Here is a 20,878-nt window from a genome sequence, read left to right as displayed (position 1 = left end):
TGGCTGCCTCCTCCCTGGGGGTGTTGAAGGCCAGGCTGGATGAGGCCTTGAGCAGCTGAGTCTAGCTGAGAGGGGTCCCTGGGCATGGTGGGGAGGCTGGGGTTAGATGAGCTCTGAGGTTCCTTCCAACCTAAGCTATTCTAGGATTATTGCAGTTAAGAATCTTAAGCTCTGATTTTCATTTGCAGATTGACTCCTTGGACATTTATTATCACTTGCTAGTTCCTGCTGGTTTATTTGTGTTTGGGCAAAGCCACATTTGCAAGGCTATGTCAGAGAGAGGTTGTCTTGTTTATTATTAGACAGCAATTTATTTGTGTCTGCCTTGTTTGTATCCTTGTAGAAGCCATTGTAACCAGTGGGAAAACTGAAAAATCTCCACATGAGCAAGAAATAAAATTCTTTGCCAAAGTGAGTGATGTAATATTTCAAGTTGTGTGCCTTTACATTCCACTGTACAGAACATGGGAGTGTGTGCAATTAGCCTGCTTTTCAGGTAACACAAGGACAGCTTTCCCTTTTTTTTTCCCCTGGTAAGTAATCTGTTAAAAGTTCTTTCAGAACAGGCCTTTCAAAATACCTTCAGAAATATTTCAGTGCGTCTGCTGGGTTCAGATCTTTCAAAATGTTTCAATATCTCTGCCTGAGAAAGAACACAGAAATTAAAAGGCAGCTCATTTATCATGTGGAATTAATAATTCTCATGGAAGATGCACTACACTTTTGTGTACCTGGTAAGGAAATAAGGAACGTTGAGGGTTTCCTTTATGATCTTTAAAAACCAAAGAAGAGCCTCAAAGCTCTCTCCCTTTCTAGCTGTACTAGACAGTTAGGTAAACAGTGGAAAGGAAGAGTGCTCTTAATTCAGTGATATTTATCACTATTGAATGTGAGCAAAGTAATCCTGCAGTGTTAGATCCAAACCTGAGAGAATTCTGTCACTCTCTGTAGTATTTACATAACTTTTAAGTAGGATTGTAAGCCTTAGGGTTTGAATTTCAATGGCTTTGTGTCCAACACGAGGGAATACAACTGCTGCACAACTTCTAAAGTGTGGACTTTAACCACCTGGGACATTGTTGCTACATGTGCCACAGCCCTCTGTGAAAATTACCTTTTGTGTTTGTGTTTCTTAGGTTCTTTTACCATTAGTTGATCAGTACTTTACAAACCATTGCCTCTACTTCCTGTCATCTCCAACAAAAACCCTCAGCAGCAGTGGATATGCATCAAATAAGGAAAAGGAAATGGTAGCAAGGTAAGTAGAAAATTGAGATATACACAGGAGGGTTCTGTAGAGATAATTGAAGGTCTCTGATTAAAGAAAAACTTCAGAAGCTCACTTCTAATAGAAAGGGAATCATTTGTTCTGTATCAGAATGACTGTGAGTACACTTCCTTAGTTTATAATGGATGAATACCATGTGTATACTAATTATGTATACAATAGATTCCATTCCAGTGTTAAGATGCACACTTGTGGGTGATTATAGCACACCCAATCAATTATTCTATGAGAAATGGAACTAATGAACCTTAGTTTCCAGTGGGTTTCTGTTTCATTATTGCTGACAGCTTCTAGTTGAAGCTGTTGAGTCACTTAGATGATTTCAAATTCAATTTTTCAGAGATCAGAAGGCGTGACAATAGCATGAAGCAGCTTTTTTAGGGCTAATGATGGGCTCCCTCCTATCTACATGATATTACTTCTGCACCCTCACAAAAACTGCTGGAATTTCACAGTCTTTAGCTGTCTGTAGTGGTTCAGGTTTGGATGGAATCAGCCATTTGACTCAAAGTTATTCCAGCACAGGTCCTTTAAAAAAGGAGCAGCTGCTTTTTCCTTTATGATGTGCTGCCTTTACAAAAATTGAGGTTTCATTTTTCTGCAATTCATGTTTAGAAATAACTATTTATTTTGGTTTTGAACTATTACTGCCAAGCTTTCTCCACCTTCAAGGTGTGCTGCCAGTTATTTTCTTTGAGAAATTTCCTATTGGATTCTTTCAAGCTGTCTTTTACTCTCCTGATTTCTTACTTCAGCTGTCAGTTTCTCACCTTTCTCTTTCTTTCCTTCACTAGAAGTCAGCTTCACCAGAGCTGACTACATTTTCCAATGGATATAAAATTTGAAAGCAAAGGTTGCTTAACTGTTGTTATTTAAGGTCAAGCCTAGCACTGAACTTCACAGACTGCATTCTCCAGTTTATCTTTCAACATATCTTTGTGTTTCTCTCAGTAATTCTTACCCTTTTGTTCTCATCTCTCAAGTGAGCTTTGAGTCCCTATGATTCTGCCTTGCATGATTTTATATAACATAGCTGACAGTGCAGTAAGATAAGAGTGCAGCAGTTGTGAAAGGCAGCTCAGGTTCAGGAGGACAGAGCTTTTCTTCCATCTATCTCTAATTTTGTTCCAACAGAAGGACACAGAACTGCTGGAGTGAGTCCAGAGGAGGCCACAAAGATGATGCAAGGGCTGGAGCAGCTCTGCTGTGAGGACAGGCTGAGGGAGCTGGGGGTGTTCAGCCTGGACCAAGGGGGACCTCAGAGTTGCCTCCCAGTAGCTGAAGGGATCCTGCAGGAAGGCTGCAGAGGGACTTCTCATCAGGGTGTCTAGAGACAGGCCAAGGGGGAATGGTTTGAAGCTGAGGCAGAGCAGGGTTAGAGTGGAGCTGAGGAAGAAGTTCTTCAGTAGGAGGGTGGTGAGACTCTGGCACAGGCTGCCCAGGGAGGCTGTGGCTGCCTCCTCCCTGGGGGTGTTGAAGGCCAGGCTGGATGAGACCTTGAGCAGCTGAGTCTAGCTGAGAGGTGTCCCTGGGCATGGTGGGGAGGTTGGAGCAGATGAGCTCTGAGGTCCCTTCCAACCTGAGCGATTCTGGGATTCTCTGATGTCATTTCAGTTCATTTCAAGTTGATGCTTCCTCTCTGAACACTCCTCTTTCCTCTCTAAAGTCAGTCAGGTCAGCTTCATAAAGCTGGCAAGATGCTTGCTAGGGTTGTACAAAATGCCTTTCCAGAGGCACATGAAGGCAGTTATGTGTCTCAGCTGCATATCTGCTGTTACAAATGCAGAAATATCTTATAATTCTTTGTTCTTCACTGAGACAAGTGACAATGACTCATTTTCATCTTTTAGGAAGTGTAGAATTTCCTTACGATTGTAAAGATAGCTGTGGCAATTGATTGTTACTTAGAGACCCTATCAACACCTCAGATATCTTTGCTTCATGTTTTTCTGTTCAGATTCCATTTGTGAAGTACAGCCCTGATGACAGGCAGCTCAGCCTAGCTCTGTTTTTAGAAAGTGAAGTAGCCCCTTTAATCTGGAGATATTTGGGTAATTTTTCTTCTCTCTTACTTACCCTGTTATTTTGAAATAGAGGTTTGATATTCAAGTGTCTGACACACTTGCCAGCAGCTCTGCTCATCTGTATGTATTTCAAGATTCATCTTACCACCAGCAGTGGCTACACACAGATTGATTTCTTTATTTACGAAGGATATCTCCCAAATCATTTTAAATAGTGTGAAGATTTGCAGTGTTCATCTCCTGCAGAAAGCCAAGGAAAACAACTAAAATGGCATTCAGTTTCTTTTGTTCCTGCAAAATGTTCTTATTTGGAAGTAATAGCCATAAAGAAACACAGAATGGTAGGGTAGGAGTTGGAAGGGACCTCCAGAGATCATCCAGTCCAACCCCCCTACCAGAGCAGGGTCACCCAGGGCACAGGAACACATCGAGGTGGGGTTGGAAAGTCTCCAGAGAAGGAGACTCCACAACCTCTCTGGGCAGCCTGTTCCATGGCTCTGGCACCCTCACAGGGAAAAGGTTTTCCCTCCTGTTCCCCTGGCAGCTCCTCCGCTCCAGCTTGCCACCAATGCCCCTTGTGCTGTCCTTGGGCATCCCTGAGCAGAACCTGGCTCCAGCCCTGCACATCTTTATCCCCAGCAATGAGGGCAGCCCTCAGGCTCCTCTGCTCCAAGCTCCAAGCCCCAGCTCCCTCAGCCTGGCCTCACAGGAGATGTTCCACTGCCTGCAGCAGCTCTGGGGCTCTCAAGCAGTTCCCTGAATATGCAGTTGTTGCAAACCACTCTAATCAAAAGAAAGTTTCAAATTTTGTGTCATCTCTGAAGTAATGAAGCTTAGAAAATGAGAAGATTCAGAAGCTTCAATAAGTTATTCAGCTTAATGCAGTAATTTGACAGATGGTTCCAAGTGCACTTCCCAGGAACTCTGTGGTGTTTTCTCTTTCCTGTTCCCATTACACCTGACCTCCTGTTCTCAATCAGTCTTTAATCTTTGTCTTGCATTCTTGTGCTCTTTCTGTTCTTTCCTACTTTAGCCTCTTCTGCAAACTAGCTGCTCTTGTTAGACATAGGATCTCCCTTTTTGGTAAGTTAAATCTCAGGTATGACCATTGCTCTAGCTGTGTCTAACCATTGCTGCTCTCCTACCTGAAGCTTTTCACAAAGCAGAGGCAAAGGTCTGCCAAATGGTCTTGCAATACAATTAGTGAATGCATTAGATATGGCTCTGAGGATAACAGTTAATAAAATGTGTGAGGTGTTGGAGCAGGAAGAAAGAGCAGCTTCTAGGATTTTCTGACTCCTTTAGAAAATGCCCTTTGCTTTTGAGAAGTCATCTGACACTGACTGGGTTGATTCCTGTCACCCAACTGTTAAATCCAATAGGTTAGTTTCTCAGAATGCCAGGGGGATGTAGAGAGAAATAACTTTGCTTTTTCAAAGGTATTGGTAAGTAAATTATAACAGAAATGTAGGTGCTACAAGATGCAAAGTTCAGAATGTGGCAGGGTCAAGTGATGAAGATGAGCTCTAATTAGACACTAGCTCTTCTCTTGAGCTCCTGGGTTGAAATGAATTTGACAAATTGAAAGTTCGTTCTAGGACCAGAACCAGACCTAATTTTCCCTCCCAAGAACCAGCCCTAATTTCCTGTTGTGACTAAGGTGGGAGACTTCCCTCATGTCTTGTGCATCTCCAAAATTACTTCTTGGCTCTTTAGATTGTGCTGCATTTTTTTTATCCTTACTGTGCTCTCATGTTATCTGTTTCTAACCAGGGAGTGATTCTGCTACAATGGTGAACTGCTTGCACATCTTAGCTCAGTCTCTGGATACCAGGTAAGGTTGCACCATTTCTCCCAGCTGCAAACTCCACTGGTGTCACAGAGCTTGTCAGGAGCACTTTCTCTGATTGTTCCATTCATCAGTGGTATCAGCTGGGTCACTAACTCATAGATTGACTTCCATATCAGTAGATTGCATGTAAAGGGTTTCAGCTAAATGTTTCTGTTCAAGGCCTGTCATTGAAAAACTGAAAACTTTTCCCACCCTTCCAAGGGCATTTGAAGACTTCACTAGGAAATAGAAATGACAGACTTTGGAACTGCAAGTATTGATTTGTGTAGATGTTGAGGCATTTTAGTGCATATTGGAAAAGTAGGCATTAGGAGTATGCAGAAGATAGTAATGTGTGAGCATAGTTACATTTGCCTTTGCTGTTAACCATTGAAATACTTCTGTAGATTAAAACACAGCTCAGGTTAGTTTTAATCTGAGCCCATTTCTGGCCTGGTTATGTTATACAGCAGCCTGGCAGTGAACTCACTGTCAGAAATCACAGGATCAGAGGATGTTAGGGCTTGGAAGGGACCCCCAGAGATCACCGAGTCCAACCCCCCTGCCAGAGCAGGACCAGAGCATCCAGCACAGCTCACACAGGAACACATCCAGATGGGGCTGGAAAGGCTCCAGAGAAGGAGACTCCACAACCTCTCTGGGCAGCCTGTTCCAGTGCTCTGGGACCCTCCCAGTCAAGAAGTTCCTCCTCATGTTGAGCTGGAACCTCCTGTGCTGGAGTTTCTCTCCATTGGCCCTTGTCCTGTCACAGGGTGCAGCTGAGCAGAGGCTGTCCCCTCCCTCTTGACCCCCAGCTATTGATAGACACTGATCAGATCCCTCTCAGTCTTCTCCTCTCCACACTAACCAGCCCCAGGGCTCTCAGCCTCTCCTCCCCAGGCAGAGCTCCAGTCCCTTAATGGAAAGCTAAGTTAAGGGTTTGGAGAAGAATGCAAAAAGGAGTGGAATTGTGATGCTGGTACTGCAGATGCCTTTTATAGACTTAGTTTCTTTTGAGGATGGGTAAGCTTGCATCCTGGCTTGCAAGCCTCCATAAAAATGTAGGAATTAAGAGTTTTTTCCCTTGAGCATTTTGTAGAAAGGACTGTTCTCACCATCTATGGCATTTGCAGAAAAGTCGTCATCCTCTCTGAAAGCAGATCACAAAAACTGGAAGGAAAAAGTCTGAGGAACATTTTTAGTTGTGGTTTGCTAGTAAATACTTTAAAGCAGTTCCTGCATTTACTGCTCTGTAGGTGTCACTGGCTGAGGTAAAGTTCACTCATACATGCTGCTGTTTGCAGAGCCTGGTAGGATGTAACTAACATCTACACTGGAGAGAGACTTTTCATCAGGGTGTCTAGAGACAGGCCAAGGGGGAATAGTTTGAAGCTGAGGTAGAGCAGGGTTAGAGTGGAGCTGAGGAAGAAGTTCTTCAGTAGGAGGGTGCTGAGACTCTGGCACAGGCTGCCCAGGGAGGCTGTGGCTGCCTCCTCCCTGGGGGTGTTGAAGGCCAGGCTGGATGAGACCTTGAGCAGCTGAGTCTGGGTGAGAGGTGTCCCTGGGCATGGTGGGGAGGTTGGAGCAGATGAGCTCTGAGGTCCCTTCCAACCTGAGCCATTCTAGGATTCTATGTTTCTATGATTCTGTTGTCATGAGAAATAGAAATGGAAATACTGAATGTCCTCTGCTGATGACTCAGGTGTTGGTGATAGAAATGCAGGCAGTAAACACTGCATGCAGACCCCTGGCTCAGCAGACGGAAGGTTGTTGTTTTTCCCTTAGGAAAACTAAGGATCACTGCAAAGTTCCTATTTTTCCCTTACTATTTTGCAGAACTGTAATGAAATCAGGCTCTGAGCTTGTCAAAGCTGGGTTACGTTCTTTTTTTGAAAACGCAGCTGAAGACCTGGAAAAAACTTCAGAAAACCTGAAACTTGGGAAATTCACTCACTCCCGGACACAGATCAAGGGAGTGTCCCAGAACATCAACTACACCACTGTAGCGCTGCTCCCCATCCTGACATCCATGTTTGAACACATCTCACAGCACCAGTTTGGCATCGATTTACTTTGTAAGTCTTTCAGGTTGGGATTGATTATTTACTTTATAAATCTTTCAGTTTGGGATTAATTTACTTTGTAAATCTTTCAGTTTGGGCTTGATTTACTTTGTAAATCTTTCAGGTTGGGATTAATTTGTGAGTCTTTCGGTTTGGGATTGATTTACTTTGTGAGTCTTTCAGTTTTCTGCTGATTGTGTTGTAACAGCAGAAAGGAATGCTTTGTAGCAGTGACTGCATGAATTCAAGGGGTGACACTCTAACACATTCCCAATATCATATCTGCAGTTAGCTGCATAGTAGCTTATTGCTTAGTGCATGTTTAAAAGTAATACTCACTAATATGCATCCCCTGGGGCTTGTTTCCTATAGGTTCCTAGAGGAAATTAAATGATGTTCTGTAGTTTCCTGTAGAAAATTAAATGGTCCTCTGTAATTTCCTATAGAAAATTAAATAATGCTCTTACTTTCCTGTAGAAAGTTAAATGATCCTCTGTAGTTTCCTGTAGAAAATTCAATTATAATTCATAGTTCCCTATAGAAAATTTGATTATGCCCTTAGTTTCCTGTAGAAAATTAGATGATCCTCTGTAGTTTCCTGTTGAAGATTAAGTTATGCTGTATTTTGTTACCTTTTTTTACTTCATTAGATTAAAGGAGAAAATTAATTATCAATTCCTCTTTTTTTTTTTTTCCCTTGCATTTGAAAACCACTTTTATTTAAATTTTCCTTGTTTTTAGCATCCATTAGTTTAAAAATGCTGTAATGCCTCCTCAAGATTCAGCAATACGCTGTTCCCAAATTTGGTCTGTATTTGAGTGATCACAGTTCCAAAGCAGAAGATAATTAAAAGATTGATAGCCATGAAAGGCCTTTCTTGGAAAAGGTGAGGAACCTTTAGATGGTGATCCTAGTGCTTAAACACAGAGTGGTGTGCTTCAGCTTAGATTTGTCCTCTGCAACTCATGATAACCTGCAATCTTAATAAGAGTCTGCTGACCTCTTAGAATCTCTTCTGCTCCTGGGATGAATGTAGCTGACAGAGCAGGTATCAGCTGAAGACAAATGACACAACTGGACTGTGGAGGGCCTACCAGTGTTCAGTGCCATGTTTATGTCAAACAGATGTTTCATTTTCATCAAGTAGTCTTTAGCTGAATAAATGCTGATCATCATCTTCTGCTTTTTCTCTAGTGGGTGATGTACAAGTTTCATGCTACAGAATTCTTTGTAGCCTCTATTCCCTTGGGACTGGAAAGAATATTTATGTTGAAAGGTATGGAATGAAAAACTTGGCATGTAAACTGTATTTTTTTTTCCTCAGGAGTGTGTCATTTAGGTAATCAAGCAGTATAAAAGGTGAAGCTGAAACACTATGAGCATGTTTAAAAGAGACTTTCTCAGAATTATAGCTGCTCTAACGTTCTGTGATTCTGATATCTTAAAGAGTTCCATTCCACACTCAAAAACACAAACCAAAACCCAAACAAACCCACAACCAAAAACTAAATGAAAGCAGAAAACTCATGCTGCGTGCATATGGCAGGGAGTTTTTTCCATGGGAAAAGCTAAATTTTCCCATGGGTTGCCATTAAGGTTCCCAAAGACTGATTACTGCATGTTGGTGTGGTAAGTAGGCTGAGTGCTAAGTAGGCTGTGTCTGTTTCACACCTGAATCTATACAGAGTTCTCAAAATAGTTGTGCTGGGTATAAATTCCTGAGCATATGTAGAGCATTTTGACAGCCTTTAACTCTTCAAAGGAAATCACTTTATCAGCCGCTTGCATTTAAAAAAAGAGTAGGGTCTACAATTCCTTTGAGCATCTGGTTCCAAGCCCTGGATTCTCTTCCATTAAGAGGCTCCAATCCCTGTATGCTACTTGAGAAAAGAGGGCTCTGATTGCTGGTCTACCACAACACAGGAGCTGAGGTCATGGTAAGCCTTCCCTGTGCTTCTAAAACCTTTAGGCCAGACACTCTTCATGATCTCTTAGAGTGAAAAGTTGAAGGTCCACAGGACTTAAGAGAGAGACTACTCTGGAGGAAGTACAACTCCAGTCTGGTTAAGAGATGCTTTGCCCAGTATAAAGAATGCTGGTCTCCACTGCCTGCCTCCCAGAGTTCAGTCACTGATTCTTTCATGCAACATGCAAGAGCAGTCTCGATGGATAGATTTGTCTCTGTCCTCCTCCTCCTCTCTGCAGGTGTACACCAGCTTGCTTTCCTGTGTCCATATGCAGTCATTTATACGCCCAGCACTAAATTACAGAGCTCCACTCTCGGGGCTTGGGAATCTGAAATGATCTTTGAGGCAGCAGTACATTAGCCCTACCCTGACTAGCAGTCAGACTCTTCTCATGGGAGATAAAGGTGAATCTGTTTGAGGTGCCTCTCAAGTGAAAGGGCTCACAGTACAGGCCTCCAATTGATTGTCAAGAGCCGTAAGCACTGAGCAGTTGCATTAAAAATTGATGTTACCAGTATCACTTTTTCCTACTGCAGTTGTCTTCCTAGAGGGGAAGAGTGGTAAGAGCAGAGATACCCAAGGATATTAATTAGCCTCCTAGGGCTGTGTGCGAGGTTCCCAATTGCACATTTCATTTAGTTTGGTTTTCACTAGACTCTAAGCTCTTAAATTAAGGCTGTAGGCAGATATCAGTGTCTGGGTGGGAGGCAAGATTTCAAACACGCTGCTCAGTACTTCAGCAAAACTTAGAAGTGAGTGATTGAGCTGCCTTGAACAGTTATTCAAGCTAAACAATGGTGGGATTGAATGAGCATACACCCTGCAAACAGAGTAATATTATGTCAATCATGTCACTTGTAATATCCAAGCGAGCAAGAATCCTTTTTTTGTGATGCTTTTCAGTTCTTTGAGGCCATTTGCCATTGCTTGTGCCAATAACTTTTGGTTTTCCTGCAGCAAACAACATTGGAGGGTATATAGATGCATATTTTTCACATTCCAACCCAGCTGTGAAATCGAAATTTACCATCTACCACCTCTCTGGGCAAGGAGTTCCAGTGTTCCACCACCTTCATTGTAAAAAATGTCATCCTTATATCCAGTCTAAATCTATCTTCTTGTATTTTAAAGCCGTTATCTCTTGTCCTGTCACTACAGGCCCTGCCAAAAAGTCTGTCCCCATCTCTCCTGTAGGGCCCCTTTAAGTACTGGAAGGCCACTGTGAGGTCTCTTCAGAGACTTCTCTTCTCCAGGTTGCACAACCCCAGCTCTCTCAGCCTGTCCTCAAAGGGGAGGTGTCTCATCCCTCTGATCATTTTTGTGACCTGCTCTACCAGGTCCATGTCCATTCCAAACCCCCGTGGGATTTCAAAGGATGAGACGTGTGTGCTGCCTTTACCCAAGCTGTATGTCAAGGGTAACAAACTCTGTAAGGCATCCTGCATAAACACTGCTTCAGAACTTTAAAATGTACCTTACCTTATTTTTAAGCCAGCGTGGGTCTGGTCTTATGCAGAAAAGAACTGTTTCAGAATTTCTTGGACCTTCATCTGTGCATTTCCACCCCTTTCTGTTTTTTTTCTGGCAACAGTGTTTTTGCAGCCAGATGATGAGCATGACTGGGGTTTTTTTTTGCTGTTGATTTGGCTTGGTTAGGTTTTTTTTTGTGGTGAAGTTTATTTTTCACTGGACCAGTTGCTTCCTCCAACTTAACAAGATGCTGAGTTTTAGTGCTAGTGTAGAACAGACAAATGAGAAAATGAGAAGGTTGTGTTGGGGAGTGCAGAGTTGGCTCTTTCAGAACATAGCAGACAGAGTACCATGAAGCCATGAAATCAGTCCTTGGTAAGCAGCAGTAACGTTTCTCGTCATTTCCCTGTGTAAATGGTGTAATGTGTGAAGCTAAACAAATAAATATCCAGTAAAGAAGTGAAATCTTGAAAAAAAGCAAGGTAGCCAAAATAAATTGGTGTTGACAATAGGCATTTGTTGAAGCAACCCAAAGATGTAAGAAGATGTAGCTAGTGATCTGTTCTTTGTGTGTATTCCAGGCACATTTGCTATAGCTGAAGTCGCAGTGGTGCTCCACAGCACTGCTGCTCTGTGGAGCAGTGTACCTTTAATAGCCAGTACTTTGGTGCAGCTGCTTTGCCTTTAAAAAACCTGTTTCTTACACCACTTTAATTTCATTCAGGTGAGAAATCAAACGTTTCCAAACTGTGAAATGGGATAAAAAGATGACCTAAGTCAGCAACAGATGCTAAGGCTGTTTTCTAGTGTGTGCTAGGCATTGCAAACCTAGTGATGACTTTTCCTCAGAGGTGATTTTGGTGTCTCTCCTATCCAGACAGCGTCCTGCACTCGGAGAGTGCTTAGCATCTCTTGCAGCAGCCATTCCAGTAGCATTCCTCGAACCTTCTCTCAACCATTACAACCCATTGTCTGTCTTCAACACTAAAAGTGCAAGAGAAAGAGCAAGTAAGTACTTTTCTAACAACAAAGCTGAAGCTCTTTGCTCCTGTCTGATTGATTTTGCTGCAATGACTGATTATGGTGGGCTGTTAACTGCTGAATAAGCATCCTTCAGTTTCTGATCCAAGCATCTGAGAGCTCCTTGCATTCTTGTTGGGAGATAGATGTGCAGAGTTCAGGAACTACCTAATTTAATTTTGATCTCACCCATTATTTTGAGCTGTTCATTTCCATTTCCCTGAGGTGGATTTAATCTCTTGCAAATTGAAAGGAAAATTGTAAATGTTTGTGGAAACAATACCCAGAATGTACCAAAGTTCTGACAAAAGTTCTTAGTTCTGGACTTCTGCATAGCTGGGATGCCCACCAGATCATCAGAGGACACCTTATGGTGAAACCATGGCAGAGGGGTTGGACCTGATGATCTCTGGGCATCCTTTCCAGCCCCTAATGTTCTGTGCTCTGTAACAGCAACACTTGGTCCAAGTGTATATAAAGGGGGGAGATGCAGTGTGCTAAAAAGCAAAACTGATAGACTAAAGCAGATCTCTCTAGATTATTGATCAGGGCAAAGTTGTGCCTTAGCATGCATGAAAGCAAAGTGTTACAATTCTGTTCCTGTTATTGTTGTTCCTATTTGTTATGCTGTGTGCACATCAGCAGAAAGTCATCATTTATTAAATGAGAAACCTGTCTGTACCCAGAGCCTCACCGTAGTCAGGCCTGCCCTGGGGACAGTAAAATCCTGTGTGCCAATGTTGTTTGTATATAGGGTTTAAACAGAGATCAGTGTAGATGTTCTCTCCCATTTCAATGTCTAATCTCTTGCTTTTCTGCCCTTCCCTGCAGTTCTAGGTATGCCTGATACAGTAGAAGAGATGTGTCCAGAAATCCCTCAGCTGGATGGCTTAATAAAGGAGATCAATGATTTAGCAGAGTCTGGGGCAAGGTATACAGAAATGCCTCATGTAATTGAGGTTATCTTGCCCATGCTCTGCAACTATTTATCCTACTGGTGGGAGAGAGGGACAGAGAGCGTTCCTCAGAGTGCTGGGCCTTGCTGTACAAGGATCACATCTGAGCACCTGAGCATTGTTCTTGGAAACATCCTGAAAATCATTAACAACAACCTAGGAATAGATGAAGCATCTTGGATGAAAAGAATTGCAGGTACTGGAAATACTTTTTAAAGAGTAATTATTTCTGTTAATGCTTGATTATTTCACTGTACTTTACCACATTACCTGGTGATGATATAATGTCTTCGTTTAGAGCCAGACAGATTTGCTCTTTTACCTCTTCCAAAAGGGGCAAAAGAAAAAATGTTCACACAAAGGATTGAATAGAATTGGAGAATTTCGATAGAAATACAATTCACAACTCCATACAACAGCACAAAGCATATAAAACACACCAAAATCCATAGTCTGGGCTTAACACAGAAGTTCATTAAGCCAAAGCTTCACACAAACCTCCCTTTAAACCAGGCCAACAAACCCAAGCCTTCATTCTAGTGTGGTTCTTGCAAGGATATTTTTTTTTTTAAATCAGGTGGTCTACATTCTATTCCTAATGGTTGTACACACTAGATCTACACCCTACATCTACATTTTACCTTGCCCCAAGCAAAAGAGGTAAAGGAATTCTTCCAGAATGCTGCCTTTTGAACATTTTCAGACATCGTGTGCAAAAAACCCACACCCTTGCCAAAAGCATGGCAATGGAGTTGGTGTAAGATGGAATAGTTATCATCTGAATTCCCAGCATCTAGCTTTCAATCTCTTGATAAGCACAGTTGTTACAAAGCTGGGTTCATTGTTTTAGTAATACTTTTATGATCTGCAGAAATACATGAATGGAACTTTTGTCTTCTAGAACTGCAGAGTTCATATGAATGAAAACCAGCAGTTGGGCATTAATCAGACGGTTCTCTAATTTTTTTTATACATAGTTTATGCTCAGCCCATCATCAGCAAAGCCAGGCCTGACCTGCTCAAAACTCACTTTATCCCAACGCTGGAGAAATTGAAGAAGAAAGCTATAAAGATTGTGATGGAAGAGGAGCAACTGAAAGCAGACAGTAAAGCTGACACCCAGGAAGCTGAGCTACTGATTCTGGATGAGTTTGCTGTTCTCTGTAGAGATCTTTATGCCTTCTATCCAATGTTGATACGTTATGTAGACAACAACAGGTAAATAATTCCGTAGACTCGTGTTGATTAGTTAATTAATTAATTGATGTACTGGAGCCCCTGACCAGATAATCCGAAAGAACACGATGCTACTCAGCTCCTGAGTATGTTAAGAATCTGCATTTATAGAATGCTGTACACTTTCACGCTTTTTTCTCAGAGGCATTTGGCTTAGTTGGTAGTTTTGGAACTGCACTGTTACAGCTGAGAAGTCATGTCCTGAGCAGCCTTGCTTTGTGTGCCACTGCAGCCCAGGGACATTACAAATGCAAAAGTTAAAAACTCAGATAAACTCCTTAACTCTTAATGCAAGGGTGGGGGGGGGAAATTACCTCCATTGCATCATTCTATTTGTAGCTGATACCACAAAGGTGATCATCATTTGTGTTGTAGTGCCTTGGAAATTACCAGAAGTTGACTGAAGGATTATTCTGTGCCTACTCTTCTCCCTCCTTTTGTCCCACAACACTGACCCCAAGATGCTCTTGAGAAGAGCACCTGAAGTGTCTGTAATGCCTCAGTGTCTGCAGTATCTCAGTCCTGTCTTTAGCAACATGGTTGTTCTGCACACAGTCATGCCCATTTCTGGTTTTTAGGTGTTACTACATGTTAGGCTAGTTAGGAGCATTTTCATGGCATGTGTGATCATTTATGCTGGGAACCAATTCACACTGAGAATTATTAGCTTTTTCTAAATGAACACAAGTCTTCACTATGTCAGACCTTGCTGGCAAGGAAACACTTCCAAGTTTTAAAAAGCTCAGCTTTAAGTGGGCTGTGGAGAAATCCACCTGCAAAGGGTCAGTGAGCGTTCGTTAGCAACTGAGGGCTGCTGTCAGATGCCCTTATCTAGGGGCACATTCATGCATTGTAATTTAGAGACAGAGGGCTGCAAGTTAGTTCATTTGGCCAAGATTTCTGAGCATCCTTCTGCAAACAGACCCAGGACTGAATCATAGAATCATGGAATGTCTTCGGTTGGAAGGGACCTCAGATCTCATCTGCTCCAACCTCACCACCATGCCCAGGGACACCTCTCAGCTACACTCAGCTGCTCAAGGCCTCATCCAGCCTGGCCTTGAATGCTCCCCTGGGAGGAGGCAGCCACAGCCTCCCTGGGCAACCTGTGCCAGAGTCTCAGCACCCTCCTACTGAAGAACTTCTTCCTCAGCTCCACTCTAACCCTGCTCTGCCTCAGCTTCAAACCATTCCCCCTTGGCCTGTCTCTAGACACCCTGATAAGAAGTTCCTCTGCAGCCTTTCTGGAGGATCCCTTCAGCTATTGGCAGGCAGCTCTGAGGTGAAGCAGGCAATCCGTATAGCTCTACCCACTCATTCATTTCCCTGTGCTCTTCCTCCTTCCCCTCTGACACTATTATCTTTTGGATCAACACTTAAAGTTTTATATCAAAGTTTTATTGTGGAGAAAAAAGAAATAACTAGAGGAATGTTTGGAGAATGAATTTTGCTTTTCAGCCTGCTCTTTTTCTAGTTTGCTTTACAGAATAGGCACAGAAATAAGTGTTGGCACCATGCAGGGGAGGGGCAGGCAGAAATGAGTAACCAGGAATTAAGAGTTTTGTTGGATATGGGCTAAACCTCCATGAAAAATGGTCTAACTGTGGTCATGGAAACTTGAAGTGGTCCTCATGTGCCATGGTTTAGAGCAGGACAGATTGCTCTAATGCCCTTGGGGCAAAAGAAAACCACTTCATACCCAGCACTGGAGTATTGGAAAGTTTAAATGGAAAATCTCTTCACAAGCTACAATACTACAACGTACAATGCGTAGTGGTGAGCATAGCAAAGCATATAAAATACAAAGGAATGCATGATCTGGGTTTAATACAGAAGCTCATTAAGGCAAAAAAAGCTTCACACAAAAACCTCCACCAAATCACACCAAAACCCCAGTGCTCCTTTTCTCCCCACCTGGGGTTCAGTGTACACCCCAGGGCTCACTCTTCCCCCCCATTGCTAGGCTGGATTCAGGCTCGCCAGGCCTGAAACTGCCTTCCCTTAGTCCTAGCATTAGACCTACACAGGCCAAGATTGTGCAGTAAAAATTAGTCAGGTCTTGAGGGTCACAGATGAGACTGGAACCATCCTCCCCTCACACCAGAGAAGGGAGCTCACTGCATCCAGGGAGAAGAAAGGGAAGAGGTAGACAATCACTTTGCAGCCAAATTTATAGAGCTACAGGATTGATGGGAGGAAATACAAAGATGACACTTTCCAGTGCACCTCCTGGACCACTCTGTACCTCCTGGAGGTCTACTTTGTGGTTTTCTTAGGAGCAACCAGCTCAAACCAGGACATCATTGAGTGGCTGGAGAGTGGCCAGGCAGAAAGGCACCTAGGGGGGTTGGTTTACAGTAGGCTGAACATGATCCAGCAGTGTGCCCAGGTGGCCAAGAAGGCCAATGGCATCCTGGCCTGGGTCAGGAATAGTGTGGTCAGCAGGAGCAGCCCCTGTGCTCAGCACTGGTTAGACCACACCTTGAGGACTGTGTCCTGTTCTGGGCCACAAGAAAGATGTTTAGATGCTGGAGGTGTCCACAGAAGGGCAACAAGGCTGGGGAGGGGTCTGGAGCACAGCCCTGTGAGGAGAGGCTGAGGGAGCTGGGGGTGTTCAGCCTGGAGAAGAGGAGGCTCAGGGGAGACCTCATTGCTCTCTACAGCTACCTGAAGGGAGGTTGCAGCCAGGTGGGGGTTGGTCTCTTCTCCCAGGCAACCAGCACCAGAACAAGAGGACACAGTCTCAAGCTGTACAGGGGGAAGTTTAGGCTGATCTTAGAAAGAAGTTCTTCACAGACAGAGAGATTGGTAATTGGAATGGGCTGCCCAGAGAGGTGGTGGGGCCAGCATCCCTGGAGGTGTTTAAGAAGGGATTGGATGAGGCACTTAGTGCCATGGTCTGGTTGATGAGTTAGGGTTGGCTGATCAGTTGGACTCGATGGTCTTGGAGGTCTCTTCCAACCTGGCTGATTCTGTGATTCCATGACCATGAAATTCCAGGATTAACTATACAAATGAAACCATATTTTATTAAATAGAGATTGTTCTATTTAGTGGTCTAATTTGAAATGTCTTATTTGAAATGTGTCTTGTTCTTGTAACTAGAGCAAACTGGCTCAAGAAACCAGATGCGGATTCTGATGAACTCTTTCGAATGGTCGCTGAAGTTTTTATCCTGTGGTGTAAATCACATGTAAGAGAAGATGTAATACTTTCCATTCCATTCTGTCTTTAAATATAAATGGAGCACATGCAGATAAATTAAACTTCTGATGTTTGTTTGTTTTGTTGTTTTGGTGGTTTGTTTGTTTGTTTGTTTTTAATCTTCAGAATTTCAAAAGAGAAGAACAAAACTTTGTGATTCAGAATGAAATCAACAACTTGGCATTTTTAACGGGAGACACCAAAAGCAAGATGTCTAAAGTAAGTTAATGAAAATTTGGGGGTCAGTCAAATCTTCAGCATGTGTTTAGTATGTTCTAAGAAAGCTTTGAAAATCTACTTAGTTGCAGCTGCTGTGGTGGTAGAAGAAACCAAAACTAGTTTTACTTTTTTGATGATAGACACGACAACTAGCGTGCAAAATACAGGCTATGGACCTGAAAGGTACTTCCTAAATGCCTGCTAAGCAGTCAGAGACACAAGAGTAAATTAAAGGTAGTGACTTGAAGAAGTTACATGCATAAGAATGGGGGGTGTAGTGTGTACTAGGAGTTGTTGATCTTTCTGAGCAAAAAAAAAGGTTAGACTATTTAAGAAAAGCAAATGGAGAAAGGTGGTTTGCCTGCCCTTTTTGTTGTGACCATCAGTCAGGATTATTCTGTCAGCTGTCTTTCCTCACACACACAGCATGCCACACATGCACCTGTGCTTGTTTCTCCTGGAGGACCACGTTCCTTTGCCTTGTGTTCATTTTCTATACGACAAGATGCTGGCAGTGTGGCTGGGCAGTCCGTTTGTTAGCTATACTATAGTGACATAAGGTAAAACAACGCTGCTTTGACACTAGCTGAGGAAAATTGCCTTGCTCAGCTGAAGCCAGTTGAAGTAAATTCCAAATCAGTGTTGGAAAATGTAGGAGAGAACTCTTTGGTTTATTCCTATTTGTGTTTGGAGTAACCCTACTTTGAAAAGAGGTGGGGCATTGTTTTTCTATTTACCTATACTTGGTCTCTAACCTAACTCCTCTAAATCCACTTTTAGTCAACAGACAGTCAGAACGTGCCATTATGTTTCTTCATTCTCTTTTAAAGCTTTTGCTCCTTTGCTGTTCTGTATTTAAAGTTCTGAAAACTGGGATTGGAAAGTTTACAGGCAACAATAGCAGGTTTTCTGCTTCTCTTTAGTTCATGACTGAAACTGAAAAGCAATTCAAACTGCACAGAGAATTCCATACTTGGATAAAAGGAAGCTTCTCATGTGAAATTCAAACTACATAGAGAATTCCATACTTGGCTAAAAAGAAGCTTCTAATGTGTTTTCTTGTTTCCAAGACACAGCTCCTGGAAACTGTGTAATGATCTTGAAGAGCCCAGGCTGTTTGACAACCAAGTGCACAGTAACAGTCTAACACCTAGTTCCATACTTTTATCATAAGGCAATCACTACACATACATTTAATAAATATACTTCAACATTTGTATGTTAGAATTGGCCTGATAAGCCAAGAATTAGGAGTACTGTTAAAAATAACCCCAAACCAAAATGCTCTGGAATCAAGTGATTCATATTTAATCTCAATTGTCTCTAACGTCTTGCTACAGTGTATGATGTATATGTGAGATAGATAGACAGGTAGAATATATTAAAATCTGATATGAAGTGTTACTGTCATATTCTAGTCAGTTTGCCATGGCAGGAATGACAAAAGAAACCTTTACAAAATGATGAATGGGTATCCCTCCTACTGCTCCAATCTGCGTAAAATGACAGGAATTTGACACCAACAAGCTCTGTGACCCAGATTTGAAAGAGTTTAGTTTTGAAATTCCATTTTCAAATGTCTTTTGTGGGTATTGAAATAGACATTTATGATTATACATAATCTATCCTTATAAATATCTTTGTGTGTATAAAGAGGGGTCTAGATGTATATGTGCCTGGCCTTTTCTTCATAGGAATATACACTACAGTTAGATTACAATTTTTTTATGTGCAGATCATTTTTGTAAGCATATTACTATCAAAGCGTAGTGTTCAAGATCTATGTGCATGGATATTGCTAACATAGGAAGAAATAGAAGATTGTATTATTCATGACTGACTTTTATTGATAGGGCTCTGTATCTGCAGGAGTGATTGCAGAACAGCTGATCATTTAGACAGGCATTGGTTTCACAAGGATTTAAATACCATGCTGCAGTACATGAGGAGTCTCTGAGAGGTGTTGTATTGGCTTTCAAGATAGGATTTCTAAGCAGGAGATTGATAACATTTCATGAAATACAATCTAAGTGCTCTAAACTGAGTACTTTCAGCAAAGCATACATTTAAATTTTATTCTTTTTTTTAAGACTGTGTAGTTTAGAATGAAGAAGAAATTCTCTTAAGTAACTGAATTTCAGTGTTTCTTGAAAGGTTTGGTGCTTATATCCTCAGAGGATAATCACTGGAGGACGTGGCATCGGGGAACGTTATTTTTATCATTTCTGCATTTAGCATCCCTCAGAGAGTGTATATGCTAACAGAAGAGTAGCACTCTCTGCTTTTGCAGTAGGTCCTCTGTGTATTTTTGGTGGAAGCAGTCATACCCAGTGTTTATCAAGCAGGAGAATGTATAAATGAGCAGTGGCTATTAAGAGTCCCAAGAGAGAACAGTTGGGAGTCTCTTAAAGAGGACCAACTGCATGTCTTACAGCAGAGACTGAGATACAAGACACTGTGACAGTACTGGTGTGTAAGGTGTTGTGTGTCATGTGTGAAAGGTTCTAGATCTTTACCTGCCATGTGCAGAACTGAACTGTGCTGAGGCTGAAGAATTCAGGTCACGTTAGTGAAGAGCAGTGGTCACAAATGACTCATCCTGACACGCGATGAAGTGATTAAGTACTCACTGTATTTTGATGATACCATACTAACTCTGTTAATATTTTCTCAACTCAATGTATTAACAGCTGAGCAAGTGTTTTGATTTTTCTTTTCTAAAACAAAATGGCAGCAGATTGCTCGGAGGGGAATGGTAAGTTAGAGACCTTTCAGTCTGAGAGAGACTGGTAACTTAGATTGCATTGAGATAAGAGATTTGGGAGAGACTGTGGAAATGGAGTTTAAACATATCCAACTCCACCCACCTGTTACTCTGAAGCCTTCATAGATTTTTTGATAAAAGTACCATTTTGATTGAGATGCAAAGATGTCCTCTTTTATTGTGCAGTTAATTGGTGTAGAAGATGAGCTATAACTGTTGCTATCTACATAACCAATGTGCAATACAGACCTGGTCAATTCTTCTGTGGCACTTTTGACATGGAAATGAGTGCCTGGCTGGCTCTATAACCTCAGCTCCTAAACACTTGCACATCCTACTGAAGTTTTCTTTGACTGGCCTTCATTATTCATATTTTTAATCTATTTCTTTAAAAACCCCACATTTGACCTTTAGAGGCATTTGAGGCACTGATAAAACCCAAGTTTGTATGATGCCACAACATTGTGATTGGCACCCGTGTGTAATATGGAATACACATAGGACTTGCAACTGTATGAGAAACAGAGAATTTCATGTTTGAATTCTCTGCAAGAATTTTTACCTTTCTTTGAGACTGTTTCAATTGCAGAGACTAAATTCCTTTGGATATAGTATGGTAAATCATGAGTGGATTCCTTTGATGGTCATCTTGAATAAATTAATTATGATCAATGTCTTCTCCTTACTTGCCGAGCCAGGTCTGTGTAGCATCTCCTTGTGTCACACAGTTGAAATTTGCAGTTGAAATTTCTTTTTGCCTCAGTAAGATACTGAATATTCTAACTGAACACAATTTGGTGATTAGTGTTTCAGACATACTTGACTTGCAGCTGGC

The 20,878-nt window shown here is 42.1% G+C and overlaps 1 protein-coding gene across 1 annotated transcript in view; it reads left to right on the top strand.

Annotated features, from left to right (window-relative positions):
• The window catches only part of RYR3 (ryanodine receptor 3), a 249,302-nt gene that overhangs the window by 177,649 nt on the left and 50,775 nt on the right, over positions 1-20,878 (top strand). Inside the window, exons 59-69 of the mRNA XM_054400698.1 lie at positions 344-411; positions 1,137-1,258; positions 4,346-4,395; positions 5,086-5,146; positions 6,980-7,218; positions 8,402-8,483; positions 11,522-11,652; positions 12,496-12,816; positions 13,598-13,838; positions 16,962-17,049; positions 17,187-17,279. Of these exons, the coding sequence (XP_054256673.1) occupies positions 344-411; positions 1,137-1,258; positions 4,346-4,395; positions 5,086-5,146; positions 6,980-7,218; positions 8,402-8,483; positions 11,522-11,652; positions 12,496-12,816; positions 13,598-13,838; positions 16,962-17,049; positions 17,187-17,279 (1,496 nt within the window). The remainder of the gene's footprint in view (positions 1-343; positions 412-1,136; positions 1,259-4,345; positions 4,396-5,085; positions 5,147-6,979; positions 7,219-8,401; positions 8,484-11,521; positions 11,653-12,495; positions 12,817-13,597; positions 13,839-16,961; positions 17,050-17,186; positions 17,280-20,878) is intronic.

The sequence above is a fragment of the Indicator indicator genome, chromosome 4, assembly GCF_027791375.1.
Source record: "Indicator indicator isolate 239-I01 chromosome 4, UM_Iind_1.1, whole genome shotgun sequence".
NCBI lineage: Eukaryota > Metazoa > Chordata > Aves > Piciformes > Indicatoridae > Indicator > Indicator indicator.
This window is presented reverse-complemented; position numbering and strand designations above follow the sequence as displayed.